The following is a 20,155-nucleotide window of genomic DNA, read 5'->3' as shown; positions in this document are numbered from 1 at the left end:
CTGCTAGTAAATGCACATAATACAAAAGTGTGCGCCTGACCTTTGGCGACGGCGCGTGCGGATTGCTGCTGGGGGGTCACCTCGTGCGCGTTGTGCGCAAGTGCAGCTGGCTGCGTTGTCAGCCCGCGCGCGGCGAAGGGAAATAAATAAACAATCGCGAAACTTTATCTTTAAATAAAGAAAAATCGGCAAAAGACGCTAACTGAACTAATTTTAAGGTGACGGGCGTGAAAAGGGAATCGCCTATGCCAAGCACGGGGCTTCCGGCGTGGTACCTGGCTAATTTTTGTTTACGCGAACCCCACCGTTTGAGAGCCAAATCCCTCGCAAGCGCGTGAACACTCACAGACAGGCAGAGACACAAAATTACATTTATATAGGTAAAAAACAGATTGTACGTGTCTGCTACTTACAGGATAGGAGGATGAGGTGAGGAGTGAAGATAACGAGCAGAGGGGTGAGGACGAGGTGAGGTCAGTAAGGGAGGTGCCCGTCTCAGGAGTGTTGCATATTTGTTGCTTATTCTCGATGTTTGATTTGTGACGAAACATTGAACAAAGTACTTAATACATTCGGAATTTTAGTAAATTATTCGTGTCTGCTACATCTACCTACACGCGTGCGCGTGTTTATCCCGGAGGGATCTCATGAGCTTGACGTCCTCTTTCACACACGCCCAGAAGGGACGGGTCAGCCGGTTGCATCAACAACAAAATGTAACAAAGGATACTTGAATTTCGATTTAAAGCTTTCGTGACTGCAGGGATTCATCTTCTTGGTTCTTTCGGTAAAGTCACGTAGAAGGGAGATAATAAAATAATACAATTCTCACTGTGAGAATTGTATTATTTTATTATGTTTTATTTATCACACATTCTCACTGTGAGAATTGTATTATTTTATTATGTTTTATTATTTTATTATCTCCCTTCCACGTGACTTTACCGAAAGAACCAAGAAGATGAAAGGATACTTGAGTAAGGATTGCGAAAATGTCATCAAGTCACAAATAAATATGTAGTGCAAAAACAAACTGTGCAGCACAAACCTTCCTGTAGATTTGTCAACATCATATCCAAGCTTGGGCAAGACGGCAAAACACCGACAGTCAAAGGAGCACACCAAGACCAGAGACAGTCGCCTCGTGAGTGAATTTCACTGCGACATTGACCTCTCGACACGTGGCGAGGAGGCTCCGAGTCTCAAGTCGCAGGGAGCTTCCTCTGCCCCCATTGGGTGTCTGAGGGGGCGGGGTTCACGGGCTCTGGCTCCGCCCACAGTAGGCGGGGCCAATGACGTCACCTCCGGCTTTGACGTCACTCCGACAGGGCGAGCGAGCTGAGCGGCTGCTTCTATCTCTTGCGCCCCCAACAGGAACTATGAGGTTCTTCAAGAGAGCGCAGCAGTTGCAAGCGACGCTGGAGACTCCGAATTCGTCAACAGTGGAGGTGAGTGGCGCCACCTCTTGCCTTTCAGCGGTATCGATCGGAGTTATACGAAATAAATACCGTGATCATATCGAGAGAAAAAAATATCGATTTTTTTTCCGTTATTTAAGTTTAACTTTAAAATTGAACGCTTGATATGTAGGTAGGGAGGTTCATAGTTGAATATCACAGATTGAGAGTTTCATCAAGGATTTTAGTCGGAAGGAGCTTTCTCTGGGCAAGGTGGTCCTTGTTTGCGTTGCCATGGTGACAGCATCTCGGACCAACTGCCGTTGTCCAGCAGCTGTGCCTGGGGGTCACGTGGCATTTGGTGACGCGATAAGGACGAGCCGTAGGCTCCGCCCATATAGGGTTGGCTCCGCCCACATAGGGTGGAGCCAATGACGTCACCACTGTAATGTCTGTTACGTCATTCATATCGGGTTTTGGGTGAGATCGCGTTATTATAAATGCGTCGCAACCCTCCACCACCCGACACGGCCAATCAGTAAAAAATGTGTCACGTTAACAAAACGCCAATTAGTTACTTCTTCAGCCCACGGGTGTGTTTGAAGTGAATCCACAACATTTAGAATTTGAGTACGACGTTTCGCTGGTAATTACATTACTAATCTTGACTTAGGGGCCGTCCATAAATGACGTCACGCAAATTTGGGCGATTTTTAACCCCCCCCCCCCTCGTCACACGGCGTCACCAAAAGTCAGACCCCCTCAAATATGACGTCACAGCTCTGCCCCCCCCCCCAAACCATATTTCCATTTTGAAAATAAAACATGCTTCAAATCACTTTAAACTATTGTCATTGTAGTGCGCATTTAATGTGGCGCTACACTCTGATGTTGTAGGAGAAAATACGTATTAAAAAGGAGGGGTTGGAAAGCTGAAATTTAGCATAAAATTCACTTTAAAATATTTAACGTCCAACTAAAACTGCAGATGTTCAGAATATTATATTGAAATTCTCTTATGATTATAAAATTTTAAAAGTAATTAAAACAAAAATACTTTAAACTGTGCAGTAGAACGAAGCAAAATGGAGAGTACAATTATAACAATCACGTATTCATTTCACAGAATGTTTTGATGGTAGAGTTGTACTTGGCAAGAGAGGGGAGACAAAGCTAGGCTGGAGTGGAGGCCACCGCTGGAAACCTGTATGGAATTAATACAGGCAGTCCTCACTTAGCGCTCAAGATGCGTAGGTGGAGAAGTGAGCATTCATCATAATAAAGGCATTCATCGAATCAGCGCTTGAAGGGTTATTATACCATTGTACATATGGGGATGCCTTCCCGACAGTGTTGTCTCTTATGAACAATAAATGAGGGCTTCATTGGGGTGTCAGTATCAGGGCAATTTAATTACAGTAATAAAACATGGTAAACATTGTATCAAAACAAATACATATTTATTATCAATAAGTATTATGTAATGTACTCGCCTGATGCTCACCCACCTCGACCGGCCTTATCACTTGCATGTTACCATTCTAAGTGATACTTTTCCTTGACCTGTTGGTCTCATTTCCAGCACTAACACATTTGCAGGCCTCTTTCCAGACATTTTGGGGCTAAGATGCTCACTAAAAATATGAAAACAAGGCAAAGAGAGACCAAGGAATAGCAAACACGTCGGCGGACCAGGGTGTCTTTTAAAAACTGGCGAGCGCTGCGGTGGCTCAGAGCGTAATGTGATAAAACTGAATAAAAAATATTGTAACAACACTGACAAAATTATCAAAACTTTTTTTTTATGTACCTGTGACCATACATCGTCATAATTGAATCGCGGGGGTTGGTTGCTGGTTGCCCCAGAGCGTTCGTCACTCTCATTGGCTGAGCGAATGTAAACAGAGATGGCGGTGGGTGAGTTTCTGAGACCAACGCTGCTGCGTGTTCTACCACGGTGTTTAGGCTGTGAGGAATCGTGTTGTCTTGCGTGGGTGTGTGGGTGTCAGCGTATCTGTCCGATGTGTGTCTACCTGCGTATGAGGCACTTCACTTGCCATGTGCAATGGTGTTGTCTCCACCATCCGTGTCAAATGGCGTCCGTCACGATGCGAATTAAGGCAGGATTTACACTGGGAGGAGCTAACGTGCCCATGCCATGTGCCCTTGCTCCCGTCGCAGTTGCCAATGCCGGAGAACGATATGCACCAGCTGTCTCAGGAGGTGTCGAACCTGCGGGCCAACCTGGGCAGGGCACGAGCGCACTTTAACACCCTGCGTGGCGCCCTGAGCCAGAAGGATAAGAGCCTCCACGAGATGCTGCACCAACTAGAGATCCAGCGATCTGAGGAGGTATCCTGGCTGCCGCCAAACCCCCCTCCCCGTCCCCTTGTTGCACGGAGCGCGGCTAAAATTAAACGTGTTCTCGTTGTGAAGCTCCGTGGCGCACAAGCATGGATAACAAAACCTCAACATATTCGTCAATAAGACTGCAATGGATATTGCTGTAAAGAAGGACCATTGCCTGAAACGTCGCCTTTTAGATGTTCTGCCCTATTGAGTACATCGTTTTTGATGAATGTGTTGAGTTTTTATTCAGAGTGCGATCTGAATGTCAAGGAAATGGACCATTAAATAAGTGCATTCTGGGAGGTGGCTGTGCCAGCACTGCTGAGATGCCAGGATCAAATCCAGATTACAGCCGCCCAACCAGTGATTTAACCGGGTTCCCAAGCGTAATGAGTTGGTGGTCTCAGCCTGGTCGCCAATGAGTGCACAAAAAAACCCAACGAATAATATTTTGGTTCTGTACTTAATTTGGCTAAATTTGACTCCTAATACTGTTGAAAATGAAAAAGAAAAAAAGCAGATCAAACACAATTTTTGTATCATAGCATCTCCCCACAGAATGAGCATGAAGTATGTTTTACTGATTAATACACCTGTATGGGGCTGACCAGCATGGGGAAGTATAGTAAAACACATCCCCATGACCGACATGGCATTGTGAGTTGTCCTGAATATTGACTCCATTTGAAGACGATAATTTGGGTGCTTGGAATTTCTTCATAATCTTACGATGAAGAGTGTATCCATGTTATATGCATGCTTACAAATGGTTGATATATCATGGTTATATTTTTGGAATTTCTTTTATTATTTGAAATATTTTATATTCTCTTTAAACGTGATTGTGGTATGTTGATGACGACCATGGGTGTGTGCCACCTTTATGGGCACATGTGCGTCTCTGTACTCGATCCCCGTGTCTCTGCATGCTTACGTTGTCTCCCTGTACATGTTGTGCCTGTGGCTATGTACATGTCTCTCCATATGCACTGTGACTTTCCGTACATGTGTCCAAATTTCTACATGTGCCTTGCTTGTGTCTTTGTGTGTATATGTCTCTGCATGTTTGTCATTTCTATATTTCTTTTCGTGTGCCTCCTGCCCATGTCTCTGTCTCTATTTCTCTGTACAACTACATACTGCGTGTGTCAGTATGTCTCTACCTGTCCTCATCTGCACGCTGCACGTGTCTGTGATGAGGGGCTGCCCACCTATGCATACACGTGCCTGTGCCACTGTGCCCATCTGTCCGTGAGCAGCTACGGGTGCACTCGCAGGCCATCGACAGCCTGCAGGCGGAGTTGGAGGCAGCACGGCGGGGTGAGCGGGAGGCCGAGGAGCGTTCCGTGCACGACGCCAACGCCGCGTCATCGGAGCTGGCAGAGTTCACGATTAGGACTGAGCGGTTTCAGGAGCAGCTGAGACAGGACCACGAGGAGACTCTGAATCTGGCACGCATGGAGCTGGCCGAATATCGTGCATCGCACACGCACGCCGACTCAGAGTACGACTCTCACGTCGTGCACATCGCGGTCCTGCAGAAGGTGAGGCCTCCACTCTCGCAGCAGCCCCCCCCCTACCCACACTCTAGCTCCCTTGTCATTCGGGGCCATTGATTGGTGTCCTGGAAAATACTTCATAAGCCACATAATCCCTTGGAGCTCTTTTCATAATTGGCCAAGGTTCATCCATTGCTGGATGTAAGCCTCCCTTAAGCCACCACCACAACCTCTCACGATCTTGCAATTGTAGTGGTGTTAACTACTCGCTGTTCGCAAACTGTGAGAGAGCGGATCGTAAACAAGGTTATCCCGCTCAATCAAACGGTCAGGGTCAAAGGGGGTGAGGTAGGATCCAAACGCCAGATTGGGAAGGACCAATCGAAGGGTCCTACAAGGTGGCCGGGGATTGGACAACCAGGCCACGAACAGGTAGAAAAGCCAGAGCGCTGAGAGCTCTTGGCCGAAGACATCTAGGACCCTGGACCAAGCCCTCCAGCCCTTATCAGGGCTAGGGCTCAGTGTAACCAGTGGTTGGGGAGAGATCCCCTAGGTCCAGCCAGAGGACGCTAGGATAGCAGGGAGATTAGATAGCCTGCAAGGTCCGGAGGCTGTGTCTACTCAGGGTAATGGGTGAGGGGACCATATACCCCCTTTGTGTGATAGGGACTGTGTATTAAGATAATAAACAGTGTGTGCCATAAAGAAGTTTACAAGTCCGTCCTTTACAACACTACACAATGATAACAATCCACCTAGTACCTGTAATTTAGATACTGCCCATTCTCCTCCCGCAGGAGCTGAAGGAGCGTGACGAGCTGCTGCAGCGCTCTGAGGCCGACCTGGTGGTGGCACAGGAAGTGGCACAAGAGCGTGGCACTGAAGCCGAGCGGCTGGGCGCTGAGGCCGCGGAGCTGAGTGCGACCGTGCGTGACCTCTATGCCAACCAAGAGGCGCAGCAAACTGAGGTGGACACCCTGCGGCATGAAGCGCTGGAGTTGCAGCAACGGCTGCAGGAGACCAACACTTGCTTCGAGGAGACTGGTGGGTAGGGGCCTGTGCTCCCAATCTTTCTAAATCCACGGACCCATTGAACACTCATTTTTGTAGACCACTATGCACCAATAACTTATTTTTACGAGTTTAAATGAGTCTAAGTACTAGAAACATTTCACATGTGGACCACTTCCACTGTCTAACATGGTAGGACTGCACTGGGTTTACTAAATGCTCTCTCGCTAAGTCTTTCCTGTGCATGTATTGTTATTTTGGACCCTGTTTGAATGAAAGCTGGTGAATAGGTCTGAGGTACCTAATTCCTCTTAGCCCTGAGTCTCTGCTACTACTCCCGCTGCTGTTACTCTTCCTCCTGATGCTTGCTGCTCTTTCTCCACCTGCTGCCGCTGTCTTCATCGCCGTGGTTTTGTGTCCCTTTCGACAGCCAATTCTCTGGAGCAACAGCATCAGCTTGCAGAGCTGTCTCAGGCAGAACTGGTGGCGTTGCAGGCGCGGCTAGGCGAGCACAAGGTGGAGTGCGAGCGGATGCTGCAGAATGAGAAGTGCCGTGCCCAGGAAGAGCTCGACAACACCAGGTGCGTAGCGCAGGCACCGGTGGGAGCGACGGTGAGATTGGGGGTATGGGGGGCGTGATTAGGAGGGTGCTCAGCGGGTGTGGGAGTGATGGGATGGCAGTCCGTAGCGAGGTGGCAGAGGTGAGCGGTGGTGGGATGGCGGTAGAGTCACGTCAAGGACTCATGGCACGAGGACAAATACGTGCAACGTCCAAGGTGTTCAGATCACGCATGTGCGAGCGTGTTCTTCCGAAAAGCAGAACACAGGGTGACTGAGGTTGAGTGATGGATACACGGGAAAGTAGAAAATCAAGGAACAATTTGTAATACAATCCACGTTTGAAAAACGTTCCCAGGCTGCTCTGCTTGTCGCGCGAGTCGCACCATGCCCATGGAATTGATTTTACTGACATTTCGTGATCTGCACATACGCACCGCGGCCTTCAGCTTACCGCTTCTCGAATGCCCATTCTGTTCCTCTTCACTCCCCTTGCCCCGCTGTTTCCTTTACCTCCCCTACCCATTCGTGATCCTGAAGTACCCTATGTCACGGTCTCTCATTCTTTAACCCTTGTATGCCCCTGCCATCTAAATTATTAAATTCTGTCACTTTTTTTACTATGTCAAACGCTTTGAGTGAATTCGCTTCATAAATATACAATTAGATCAGATATATAGGACAGTGCAGTGTGAGATCTTCCACGGTTCTGTGTTGGATTCTCAGTGCGAGTGAGCGAGCGAGTTAGCGAGCGTGGGCGTGCCCGTGCTTGACGCCGTGCTGCCTCCTTGTGGTGTTGTACAGGGGCAAGATGGAGTTCATCAAGGCTGAGCTAGGAGTCTCCAGGGCAGAGGAGGCTGCGACGGCACAGGAAGTGGTGCGGCTGCAGTACACAGTTCATCACACGGATGCGGAGATGAATTTCATGCGCGGCCAGATTGACGGGCTGCAGCACCAGGTAACTAGAGGCTTAAGCTGCAGCCCCACACCTCTATTTGGGTGCACGTGGGGTCTGTCCTCATCCGCTGAGCAGTGCACCATCGCAGGTTAGAGAATGGTCCACAGAAGCATATATCACAGAACTACTTCTGAGAAATCTTTAAGTGCCCTCTGGTCCACACAATAGGAGGAAGTACTTTGATACATGCTATGCTATGGAGGGTAATGAGTAATGTTCATCACAAAACAGTCAGATCTTTGGTTTTCAGAGTTGGAATTTAGCTCGATTTAGTGCAAAGCCAACATTGTTTTCCTGAGCTTTTCTGTGCAGTCATTGATGACCAGGCTAAGTTGATTAACTTATTGCACATATGTACCTGGCTTAATCACAGGTGGCTGAAACCTGAAGGGGTTATGAAGTAACGTAGATGCAGCCAGGAAGGCAATCAGCCATTATTATTTTTTTTAATGTAGTATGATAATGCATTTCTATATGGCAAAATGTATAATTGTGACCACAGGATCGGTTCCCCCATCATGCCTTTTAATTTTGCCTGCAGATAGGTGAATGTTGGATGAGGTAATTACATTTGACTAAACAAGACAAGCCCTGACTAGGCCTGTAACTAATTTACCCCCTCTCGCAAGGGCACGCGTGACGAAGCCATGATTGGCACTGAAGAGGGGCGCCATGGTGGCGAGATGTTAGATTTCGATTTAAAGCTTTCGTGACTGCAGGGATTCATCTTCTTGGTTCTTTCGGTAAAGTCACGTAGAAGGGAAGTAATAAAATAATAAAAATAAAACATAATAAAACAATTCTCACGACGTTTCGGCCACAACGCAAGCAGCCGTCCTCAGGTGAAAACCAGGTCCGTCGAGGCGACAGAGTCTGAATGAAACAGCACACGAGCTTGGAACATATATATAAGCTGGGCGCATTGACAAAGGAATTTGCATATCAAAAGGAATTTAGCATATTTATGGGAAATGCAGGAATGTGATTAGTACTGCATATGCATGTGCATTATGCAGGATTAACAGCATCAAAAGGAGCTGCAGTTACTGCTGCTGCTGCAGTTGCTGCTGCTGCAGTTTCTGCTGCTGCTGCAGTTGTTGCTGCTGCTGCAGTTGCTGCTGCTGTTACTGCTGCTGCTGCACTTGCTGCTGCTGCTGCAGTTGCTGCCTTATCCATTTTAATATAACACTATGTATTATTCTACCCACCCTAATGTGTATCACACTGCTATATGTTTACTATACAATTACGACACCATACATTACTCTGCACACTGCACCATGCCAGTGAGTGGAACGCGGTCTGAAAGTCACCGTAAACGTGAACACAATCAGTTAAGATCCGAAATGGTTTATTACGTCCTTAGCAATCATTGGAAGGACGTAATAAACCATTTCGGATCTTAACTGATTGTGTTCACGTTTACGGTGACTTTCAGACCGCGTTCCACTCACTGGCATGGTGCAGTGTGCAGAGTAATGTATGGTGTCGTAATTGTATAGTAAACATATAGCAGTGTGATACACATTAGGGTGGGTAGAATAATACATAGTGTTATATTAAAATGGATAAGGCAGCAACTGCAGCAGCAGCAGCAAGTGCAGCAGCAGCAGTAACAGCAGCAGCAGCAACTGCAGCAGCAGCAGCAACTGCAGCAGCAGCAGAAACTGCAGCAGCAGCAACTGCAGCAGCAGCAGTAACTGCAGCTCCCTTTGATGCTGTTAATCCTGCATAATGCACATGCATATGCAGTACTAATCACATTCCTGCATTTCCCATAAATATGCTAAATTTCTTTTGATATGCAAATTCATTTGTCAATGCGCCCAGCTTATATATATGCTCCAAGCTCGTGTGCTGTTTCATTCAGACTCTGTCGCCTCGACGGACCTGGTTTTCACCTGAGGACGGCTGCTTGCGTTGTGGCCGAAACGTCGTGAGAATTGTTTTATTATGTTTTATTTTTATTATTTTATTACTTCCCTTCTACGTGACTTTACCGAAAGAACCAAGAAGATGAGATGTTAGATGTTAACTACCTCGCCTGACACCTGTATATTTGGAGTTTGCATGTTCTCCCCGTGGTCGTGTGGATTTTCTTTGGGTCCTCCGGTTTTTCCCTCCACATTCAGAAACGTGTTTAGATTATTTGGCTGCAAAAGATTTCCACATGATTAGCCACTTCTTTGAACTTTCATTTGTGACAGGTCGCTTCTGAAATAGAGTTATATAGCTCTGTGGTAAAATAAGGATAATGACAGTTTTAGTTTGAAGACATCTGTGGTAGCGTTCACAAGAGGGCAAGGCCCTTGTGCGGTTGTCGTGCTTGAATCGCCAAATATAAAATGTGCCAATGACAATTTGGCCGGGGATACATTTGTCGCCCCCCCCCCCGCGATTATTAAATCGGTGCCTTGATCAAAAACAATGTGATCATGGAACATGAAAGGAGTAACCGAGACCAGAATGGTCATTGTGCAGTCGAAATAATAGTACACAATGCAGAAATTAAGTTTTATCATGAACAAAGTAATGCACAAACAATGCAATACAGGGAGTTAAGTAACTAAAACAGACCACACGATGTAACAGATTACAACAGGGAGAACATACGGCATTTGAAACCAATGGAAGTTATATACAAACAGGTAGAAAGAAAACTAAATATTTGTGATTATATACAAAAAAGTAATTTAGTGTGATTCGTCTTCTGCACTTTGAACCAAGCCGTTGGAGTTTGATTTCCAGCCATGGGTAGCATCGATGGCCAGTGATATCTGAACCAGTCTTGAGTGTACCACCTCTTGCTGACCAGTGTGATGAAGTATGATCAATCAATTCCTATGACCGGTATGGCTCAGGGAAACCTTCATCCAGCAGTATCACAAAAAGTACAATCATTCAGAGGTGGACGGATCATGGCTGCTCATGATGACGATGCTAATGATGACGATGGTAAAATGATCGTTGTCTGTAATAAGGCTCAGAAAGACGAGGCAGTATTTATGCAGCTGAGGGAGGAGCTCAAGGCGCTCTCCACACATTCACTTTCATACACACACACGTGCGCCCGCGCACACACACACACACAAAGCCTCACTCCCAGCACGAGCTTGAGTCATTACATTTCGCGGGGGATCGCTACACTGAACAAAATAGCTCCGCGGTTAAATTTTCAAGTGTGAGCTCGCGTTTAAAGTCAATGTTAAAAAAGATATATATATTTCATGGAAGCAGGTTCTTAAATGTGGATGTTCGTAAGTCCGGTGTTCGTAAGCTGAGGACTGCCTACATCCACTTATTTTTCACACTGATGTATAGATGCGCGCTAGGTTACTGAACATCCTCTGTTTAGGGACTGTACCACATTACGATCCATCATCCCACCTCTAGTAGAAGTACCTACTACTACTAGACCATCTCCCTGTGGCTACGTGCATCTCGATCCCATCCCTTAATTTTACCTTTTAATGCACCTATTGGGTTAATTGATTCATATATATGGGCTTTTATAGGTGTTATTTTGGGTTGTATGGATGGTGGTCGCCCATCGAAGCACTATCAAAGTTCAACCGTGCTTTTTTTCTAAGATATAATATTGGGTGTATTCTGGGTCATTTGGTCATGGGTGGTATGGTGTATCGACATATGTGAAAGAGTTTCATAGCTGTTCAGATTCATATATTTAAAATAAAGATACTGGTTCTGTATGTCTTTGTTATATCTGAATGTTCTATCGTAACTGCACGCAGTCATTAAAACGCTTTGCCATATTCCTCTGCTGCTTTATGCCCGTGGCCCACACAGCTCATCGAGAACAACAAGCAGCTGGGATCCCTGCAGGCGGGGATTCTGGGCTACCAGCGCATGGTGGCAGAGCTGCATGCTGCGCTGGGACCATCCCACGAAAACCTGCAGAGCTTGCACGCACAGCTGCAGGATCTGCAAGTGCTGTACCAGCAGAGCGAGGCGAAGGTGAGCGCACAGCATTCGGCGTCACAAAGATCCCCCGTATAGCCTTAATAGACTGTTGGGACAAGTGCTGTTAGCGAGCACCATGAAGGCCGGCATGGCATGCGAGGGGATGTGTGACCAGCACCACACCCATTTGCCTGTGTATCCCAAGTGGTGATGTTTACACACCGCGCTAGGTGCTCATTTGAGGCTGAATCGACCTAGGGGAGGCCCAGGAACGATTCAGAAAATTGTCACTGGTGTTGGCCATGAGTGAGAATTGAACTGGGTTCGTAGTGTAGCGCGCAAACTGCTACAGTGCCGCTCCCCACACACTCACATTCACATACACACACATGTGCGTGTGCACACCCACATTCACTCCCAGCACGAGGCTGACTCATGGCATCTCGTGGAGGATCGCTGCACTGAACAAAATAGTTCCACAGTTCAGTTTGCAAGTGCGAGTTTGCGTTTTAAGTCAATGGTAACCGAAAATTTCATGGAAACAGGTTCGTCGGTCGGGTATTCCGAAGTCAGGTGTTCGTAAGTTGATGACTGCCTGTATCCACTTCTTTTTCATACTAATGGTTGTACAGTATGGATGCGTACTGGGTTACGGAGCATCCTCTGTTTAGGGACTGTACCACGTTACGATCCACCATCCCACCTCTAGTAGAAGTACCTACTACTACTAGACCATCTGCTCCCCTCTGCTACGTGCATCTCACTCCCCGTGTTTGGTTGGAAAGCGATCTTAATCTTATATTTTAATGCAGCTTTTGGGTTAATTCATATATGTGGGCTTTTAGAGGTGTTATCTTGGGTTGTATGGATGGTGGTCGTCCATCCAAGCACTATGGAAGTTCAGCCATGCTTTTCTTCCAAGATCTGAGATGATTGGGTGCATTCTGGTCAGTTGGTCATAGGTGGTGTATGGACATCTGTGTAAAAGGGCTTCATAGCTCATTACATTGCTCAATTATTAATAAAGATTCCGATTCGATGTGTCTGTTGTTGCATCTGTATGTTATACAATAACCGCACGCAATCGTTAAAATGCTTTTCTGTGTTTCTTTGCCACCGTTTTCCCGTGGCCCACACAGCTCATTGACAGGAATTGGCAGCTGGAATCTCTGCAGGCAGAGATTCAGTGGTACGAACGTGTGGTGGTGGAGCTGCACGCCGAGTTGGCGCCCTACCGCGACAACAGGCAGAGCGCACACTCAGAGCAGCAGCATCTGCAGAGCGAGGTGGAGGTGAGCGCACAGCACTCGTGCGTCGCACACACACAAGTACATAATTTGCGTTTAACGTAAATAATATATTCATACACACACGATTCAGTGTATGATGATAATGATGAGCTGGTCTAACCATCTCGTTAAGCCGTCATGGTCCTCATTTACAAATACAGATTATCTATCTATAGACAATTCCATTATTGCTGTAAACAATGATAACGATAAGAATGATTTAGCACCTTTATGTTCACCGGGGCATCTCAGAGTGCTTTACATCACATCTCATCTCAACACGTTTGAAAGGGCACCCTCAATGACAGATGTCCCTGTGGGCACAAGGTGACTCAGCACCTGGCGTGAAATCGACATTTGTCTGCCAGTAGGAGGTGCTGATTGTTGTGTGTATTCACAGTTGAGCTGGTATATGTACTTAGTTGTGTGTAGTATCTAATGGGTCGGTTTGTCCACAGCTTCCTACGGTTGAGGAAGAGGACATCTCTGGCTGCTCACTGGAGCCCAGCGTTCAAGAAGCCTCCTAAGACCTGCCCCCCAAGGCCTCCAACACCCTCTGCGCCTCTCACATTGACTAACACACGCACATATCGACTGACACACACACACACACATCGACTCACACACACACACACATGGACTTACACACACAATTACATGCGGACTTATACACACATATCGACTAAGACACACACACACGTGGACTTACACACACACATGGACCCATGCACACACATCGACTTACACACACACATCGACTCACACACACTGCCCTACACACACACATACACATATGGACTCACACACACAGACATCGACTTAAAATACACACACATGGAGTTACACACAAAGACAAAGATCCCCCGTATAGCAACAGACTGTAGGGGCAAGTGCTGTTAGCGAGCACCTATAAAGGCCGGAATAGCACACGAGGGGGTGGGTGGCCAGCACCACGCCTGGCCGGCTTTGTCTCCCCAGTGGCGATGTTTATGCACTGCACCAGGTACTCATTTCAGGCTGAATCGACCTAGGGGAGGCCCAGGAACGATTCAGAAAATTGTCACTGGTGTTGGCCATGAGTGAGAATTGAACTGGGTTTGTAGTGCAGCGCGCAAACTGTTACAGTGCCGCTCCCCACACACTCACATTCACATACACACACATGTGCGTGTGCACACCTACATTCACTCCCAGCACGAGGCTGACTCATGGCATCTCGTGGAGGATCGCTGCACTGAACAAAATAGTTCCACAGTTCAGTTTGCAAGTGCGAGTTTGCGTTTTAAGTCAATGGTAACCGAAAATTTCATGGAAACAGGTTCGTCGGTCGGGTATTCCGAAGTCAGGTGTTCATAAGTTGATGACTGCCTGTATCCACTTCTTTTTCATACTAATGGTTGTACAGTATGGATGCGTACTGGGTTACGGAGCATCCTCTATTTAGGGACTGTACCACGTTACGATCCACCATCCCACCTCTAATAGAAGTACCTACTACTACTAGACCATCTGCTCCCCTCTGCTACGTGCATCTCACTCCCCGTGTTTGGTTGGAAAGCGATCTTAATCTGATATTTTAATGCAGCTTTTGGGTTAATTCATATATGTGGGTTGTATGGATGGTGGTCGTCCATCCAAGCACTATGGAAGTTCAGCCATGCTTTTCTTCCAAGATCTGAGATGATTGGGTGCATTCTGGTCATTTGGTCATAGGTGGTGTATGGACATCTGTGTAAAAGAGCTTAATAGCTCATTACATTGCTCAATTATAAATAAAGATTGCGATTCTATGTGTCTGTTGTTGCATCTGTATGTTATACAATAACCGCACGCAATCGTTAAAATGCTTTTCTGTGTTTCTTTGCCGCCGTTTTCCCGTGGCCCACAGCTCATTGACAGGAATTGGCAGCTGGAATCTCTGCAGGCAGAGATTCAGTGGTACGAACGTGTGGTGGTGGAGCTGCACGCCAAGTTGGCGCCCTACCGCGACAACAGGCAGAGCGCACACTCAGAGCAGCAGCATCTGCAGAGCGAGGTGGAGGTGAGCGCACAGCACTCGTGCGTCGCACACACACAAGTACATAATTTGCGTTTAACGTAAATAATATATTCATACACACACGATTCAGTGTATGATGATAATGATGAGCTGGTCTAACCATCTCGTTAAGCCGTCATGGTCCTCATTTACAAATACAGATTATCTATCTATAGACAATTCCATTATTGCTGTAAACAATGATAACGATAAGAATGATTTAGCACCTTTCTGTTCACCGGGGCATCTCAGAGTGCTTTACATCACATCTCATCTCAACACGTTTGAAAGGGCACCCTCAATGACAGATGTCCCTGTGGGCACAAGGTGACTCAGCACCTGGCGTGAAATCGGCATTTGTCTGCCAGTAGGGGGTGCTGATTGTTGTGTGTAATCACAGTTGAGCTGGTATATGTACTTAGTTGTGTGTAGTGTCTAATGGGTCGGTTTGTCCACAGCTTCCTCCGGTTGAGGAAGAGGACATCTCTGGCTGCTCACTGGAGCCCGGCGTTCAAGAAGCCTCCCTGCCCCCCAAGGCCTCCAACACCCTCTGCGCCTCTCACATTGACTAACACACACACATATCGACTTACAAATACACATCGACTCACACACACGCATGGACCTACACACACATATGGACTTACACACACATATGGACTTACACACACACACACACGGACTCACACACACACAAATACATACAGACTTATACACACACATATCGACTAAGACACACACACGTGGACTAACACACACACACACACTGCCCTACACACACATACGGACTTACACACACAGACATCGACTTTAGATACACACAGAAAGACAAAGATCCCCCGTATAGCAACAGACTGTAGGGGCAAGTGCTGTTAGCGAGCACCTATAAAGGCCGGAACGGCACACAAGGGGGTGGGTGGCCAGCACCACGCCCGACCGGCTTTGTCTCCCCAGTGGCGATGTTTATGCACCGCACCAAGTACTCATTTCAGGCTGAGTCGACTTAGGGGAGGCCCAGGAAAGGTTCAGATAATCGTCACTGGTGTTGGCCGTGAGCGGGAATCAAACGCGGGTCGCCAGGTTCATAGCGCAGCGCGCTAACTGCTACACTACCGCTCCCCACACAAATATCCCCCGTGTAGCCTTAACAGACTGTAGGGGCAAGTGCTGTCAGCGAGCACGGCACACGAGGGGTGGGTGGCTAACACCACGCCCGGCCGCCTTTGTCTCCCTAGTGGCGATGTTTACACACCGCACCAGGTACTCATTTTAGGCTGAGTCGACCTAGGGGAGGCACAGGACCGGTTCTGATAACCGTCACCGGTTTTTGCCGTGAGCGGGAATCGAACCCGGGTTGCCGGGTTCACAGCGCAGCGCGCTAACCGCTACACTACCGCTCCCCACACACACTCACACACACATAAACGTACACACACACATCGACTCACACACATATGGTCTCATCACACACACATACACATCGACGTACACACATATCGACTGACATATGTAATATAGCTCGCAGAGACAACGTCGTCTCTTCTGTTTGTTTATTATCAAATAAATATCAACCAATAACTCAATGTGCAACTACGAGTGACTATATATACACGGGTGTTTCACACGACACGATTCTGGGATGACATAACTTCTTCTTGTAAGACAACTCGCGGACGATGAAGACGGCCCGGACTCAGATCACGACGACGCCATTCCCCCACACCATGCAGTGCCCTGAACCTTCACTCACACTGCTACTTATCCTCGCCGGGCCCGACCACACCCAATGCCTAAATCAAATTGGTTCCCATCTAAGGAATGCTTATTAACTCGTCCTTCCCTACCATTGGCTCCTGTCGCATGAATGCTCATTAACTCATTAGCAACCATGGTCCCGGTAATCTTTCCATTAGTAACCATGGTCCCGAGGAGCCCCACCGTCCGCTATCGCTCCGCACTGTCATTACAACACCCCCCCTTTGCAACGTCAGTAACGTTTTCCGAACGCCGAGATGTAATAATTTGGTTTCGTGTACCTCTCGAGTCAACGCACCCCGTAAAACTGTAAGAACTGTAATGCGAGCGTAAACGGCCTCGCGGATATGACGTAACAGGGGGGAGGAGTTGGGTTACGTGGGGGGAGAGGAGAGCTTTTAAGGGCAGGAACCGGAAGGGCTGGGGGAGAGTGTGGGAATAAAGACAGGAGGAGGCCACGCAGGGCAAGAGGTGGAAAGTGGCGTGATCGCCACAGGTCGGGACTCGGCACCGTTGGCCAGCAGTGTCCGGGCACAGAGGAGGCGGAGAGCCAGCAGCGGGGCTGCATAGAGAGCAGCCGTGGGGCTGCAGGTCGGGGATAGAGAGGCTGAGGGAAGAGCCAGCAGCGGGGCTGCATAGTGAGCCAGCAGCAAGTCTGCAAGAGCAACGGCAGCAGTGGGGCTGCCGAGCGGGAGACGGAGGAGACTCTGAGCGAGACGCCATGCGGGCAAAGTTGTACGAACCACAATAAAGGACAACGGAGACAGACCCAGTGAAAGAGTCCTTTATTACAGAACCACCAGGCCGTAGCGTTGAAACCCCTCATCCCATCTCATAAGCAACCCGTTCCTCAGCACACTCGTTGAGGACTTCGCCAAGCTAGGGTTCGTTCATTCCCGCTCCGCACGCCCCCGGAGTCGCAACAAGGACGCGTGATCCATTTGCAACCGACCCCATTCGGCAGGCGTGAGGTCCAGCGTTCCGTCTACCGGCGCAACGTTACCAATGGGTGCTGCGCTCTCCACTGACGCCACTACCCCGGATGGCTTCGCACCCCGTGGCTTACATCGTCCTGTGCCCGTTGAACAAGCACAGCCCTCCCGTGTCGGCATTCGGGCTAATGCGTCCGCATTACTATGCCGCAACCCTTTTCGTTAAATCACCCAAAATTAAAATTCCTGTAAGATCTCCCACCAACGTGACAGTTTTCCCGAAGATTGATCCACACGCAAGGAGTATTAAAGGACCGCGTGGTCCGTGCAGACCACGAATTCCCTACCGTACAGGTAAGGCCTGTACTGTTGCACAAAGTGCACCATGGCCAAGAGTTCCCTCCTGGTCACGCAGTAACGTCGTTCTGCGGATGACAGGACGCGGCTCCTGTACGCTACCACCCTTGCAACGCCGTTCTTAACTTGGGACAGGACAGCCCCAAGACCCGTGTCACTGGTATCTGTATCTAAGGTAAACGGTAGGGGAAAGTCCGGCTACTCCAGGGGAGGCGCGTCGGCATGGCTTTTGCGCAGTGTAACAAAAGCGACCTCCTCCTCTCCCCACCTAAACTTCTGGCCTTTAGCCGTTAAAGCATGTAAAGGCGTGGCGATCACCGCGAACTGCGGAATGAAACTTCGGTAATAGGGCGCGAAACCGACAAAACTGTGCACCTCCCCCACCGACTGAGGAGTCGGCCAATCGCGCACACACGCCGTCTTGTCGGGATCTGTCGCTATTCCGGAATTGCTCACGATGTGACCCAGATATCGCACAGAGGTTTGCAACAGGTGGCATTTCGCAGGTTTCAACTTAAGGTATGCTGACCGTATCAACAACACGGAATGCAACCGTTGCAAATGTTCCTCGAAAGTGCGGCCAAACACAATAATATCGTCAAGGTAAATGAGACGTGAGTCCCATTGCAACCCCGCTAGGACTAGTTCTATCAACCTCTGGAAGGTGGCCGGGGCTGAGTGTAAGCCCGTGGGAAGGCAGTTGAAATGGTACAATCATTGAGGCGTTCTAAATGCCGTTTTTGGTTTGGATGACTCATCCAGGGGAAGTTGCCAAAATCCCGACAAAAGGTCTAAGGTGGAAAAAAATCGGGCCCCCGATAGCACATCCAACGAGTCGTCCATACGGGGGAGTGGGTACGCATCTGCGACTAACACTTTAGTCTACGCAGAACCGCAGCGTGCCATCAACCTTTTTTTACCAACACCACGGGAGCGCCCCAAGGGCTGGTCGAGGGGGAAATAATATCTGCCGCCAGCATTTCCTCCACCGCCAGTTGCATGCTTCCCTTTTCTCTCGGGCTTAACCTATTCGGATTCTATCTAGATTTGAAGTTTTTGTGACTGCAGGGATCCATACATATGGATTCTGTCGAATGGGGGCAGCCGTTCCCGTGTTAATATGGTGTTGCAAAAGGGAAGTGCGCCCAATATCAAACGTACCCTTACTGAACACCTCCGAATATTCACGTAGGAGGGATCGCAACTGTGATTGGCTGCAGCAGTGTTATTCACAGCCACCAGTGTTTTTTTAGAAAGTGCCACTTGGAGGTTGTTAAATGCGCTGAGTGTGGTCCAAGTGGCGGCCGGGAGTTGGCGAGGAGTGGCGGCACGGTTAGACTTTTGTTACCACGCCCGGTCGACCCGCACCGGTGTGGCTGAATCGCCACGCGGCGTCTCAGTGAGACGAGATTTCACCGTTCTCGACGAGCACGTGGCAACTATCTTGAAGTTCCGTGGGGGTGAGCAACCGATAGGGTGGTCCATGCCAGGTCGTCATTGGTGGCCATGAAGACTACTATCTGGGGGGGCAAGCACTATACCCTGCCCCTTGTCCCTGCCCTACCGTCTCCGCGAGCATGGGGTCTCTGCCACACCAGCAGTGTGGGACTCATCGTGATGTGCTGCTCACAAGTGCAATTTTAATGCAAGCGACTTGTTAATGCGGCCACATGAACCTTATGGCAGGACCCCGGGGTCCCGAATAAACGGAAGTAGAAATCATAATTAATAAAAAAGAATATTGCGACTCTGTCCCACCCCGCACATAAACGCCGCGACCCACCTGGCGCAGATCATTCTGTTGTAATGTCGTCCAAGTGCAGCAGCGAGGACGAATGCGCAGAAGAAACAAAACTTTGAAACTTTAATTAGCGCATTGTGTCGCGCTCACCGAGAGGAACAGGTTGCCGTATTGTTGGCCTTCAACAGACATGAAATGACGTCACAACGCAGTTTATGCGAGAGCTGGGGGCGTATGGGACCCCGGGGTCCTGCCATGAGGTTCAAAGAAAAGTATTGAATTTTTCAAGTACTGTGTACATACATTTTTTTACAGGGGAAATAAATAATTAAGTGACACGATCAATGTGT

At 48.3% G+C, this 20,155-nt stretch overlaps 1 protein-coding gene across 3 annotated transcripts; it reads left to right on the top strand.

Moving 5' to 3' along the window:
* The first annotated feature begins 1,294 nt into the window (after window positions 1-1,294).
* Window positions 1,295-16,603, top strand: LOC133340267 (coiled-coil domain-containing protein 68-like). Of its 3 annotated transcripts, none has more exons than XM_061548357.1 (10): window positions 1,295-1,448; window positions 3,579-3,749; window positions 5,006-5,290; window positions 6,043-6,289; window positions 6,687-6,837; window positions 7,619-7,691; window positions 11,580-11,747; window positions 12,833-12,985; window positions 13,441-15,023; window positions 15,479-16,603. In XM_061548357.1, exons 1-9 carry the CDS (start codon window positions 1,380-1,382, stop codon window positions 13,507-13,509), a joined length of 1,386 nt encoding a protein of 461 aa, XP_061404341.1. In that variant the 5' UTR covers window positions 1,295-1,379; the 3' UTR covers window positions 13,510-15,023; window positions 15,479-16,603. The 3 variants fall into 3 exon arrangements, with proteins under 3 accessions (XP_061404341.1, XP_061404340.1, XP_061404339.1); XM_061548356.1 differs by having other exon boundaries at window positions 7,619-7,772; window positions 13,441-15,017; XM_061548355.1 differs by having other exon boundaries at window positions 7,619-7,772.
* The last annotated feature ends 3,552 nt before the right edge of the window (window positions 16,604-20,155 follow it).

The sequence above is a fragment of the Lethenteron reissneri genome, chromosome 9 (genome assembly GCF_015708825.2).
Source record: "Lethenteron reissneri isolate LAM-NWPU_2019-01 chromosome 9, ASM1570882v1, whole genome shotgun sequence".
Taxonomy (NCBI): Eukaryota; Metazoa; Chordata; class Hyperoartia; order Petromyzontiformes; family Petromyzontidae; genus Lethenteron; species Lethenteron reissneri.
The sequence above is the reverse complement of the archived record's forward strand: the minus strand, read 5'-3'. Positions and strand labels throughout refer to the sequence as shown.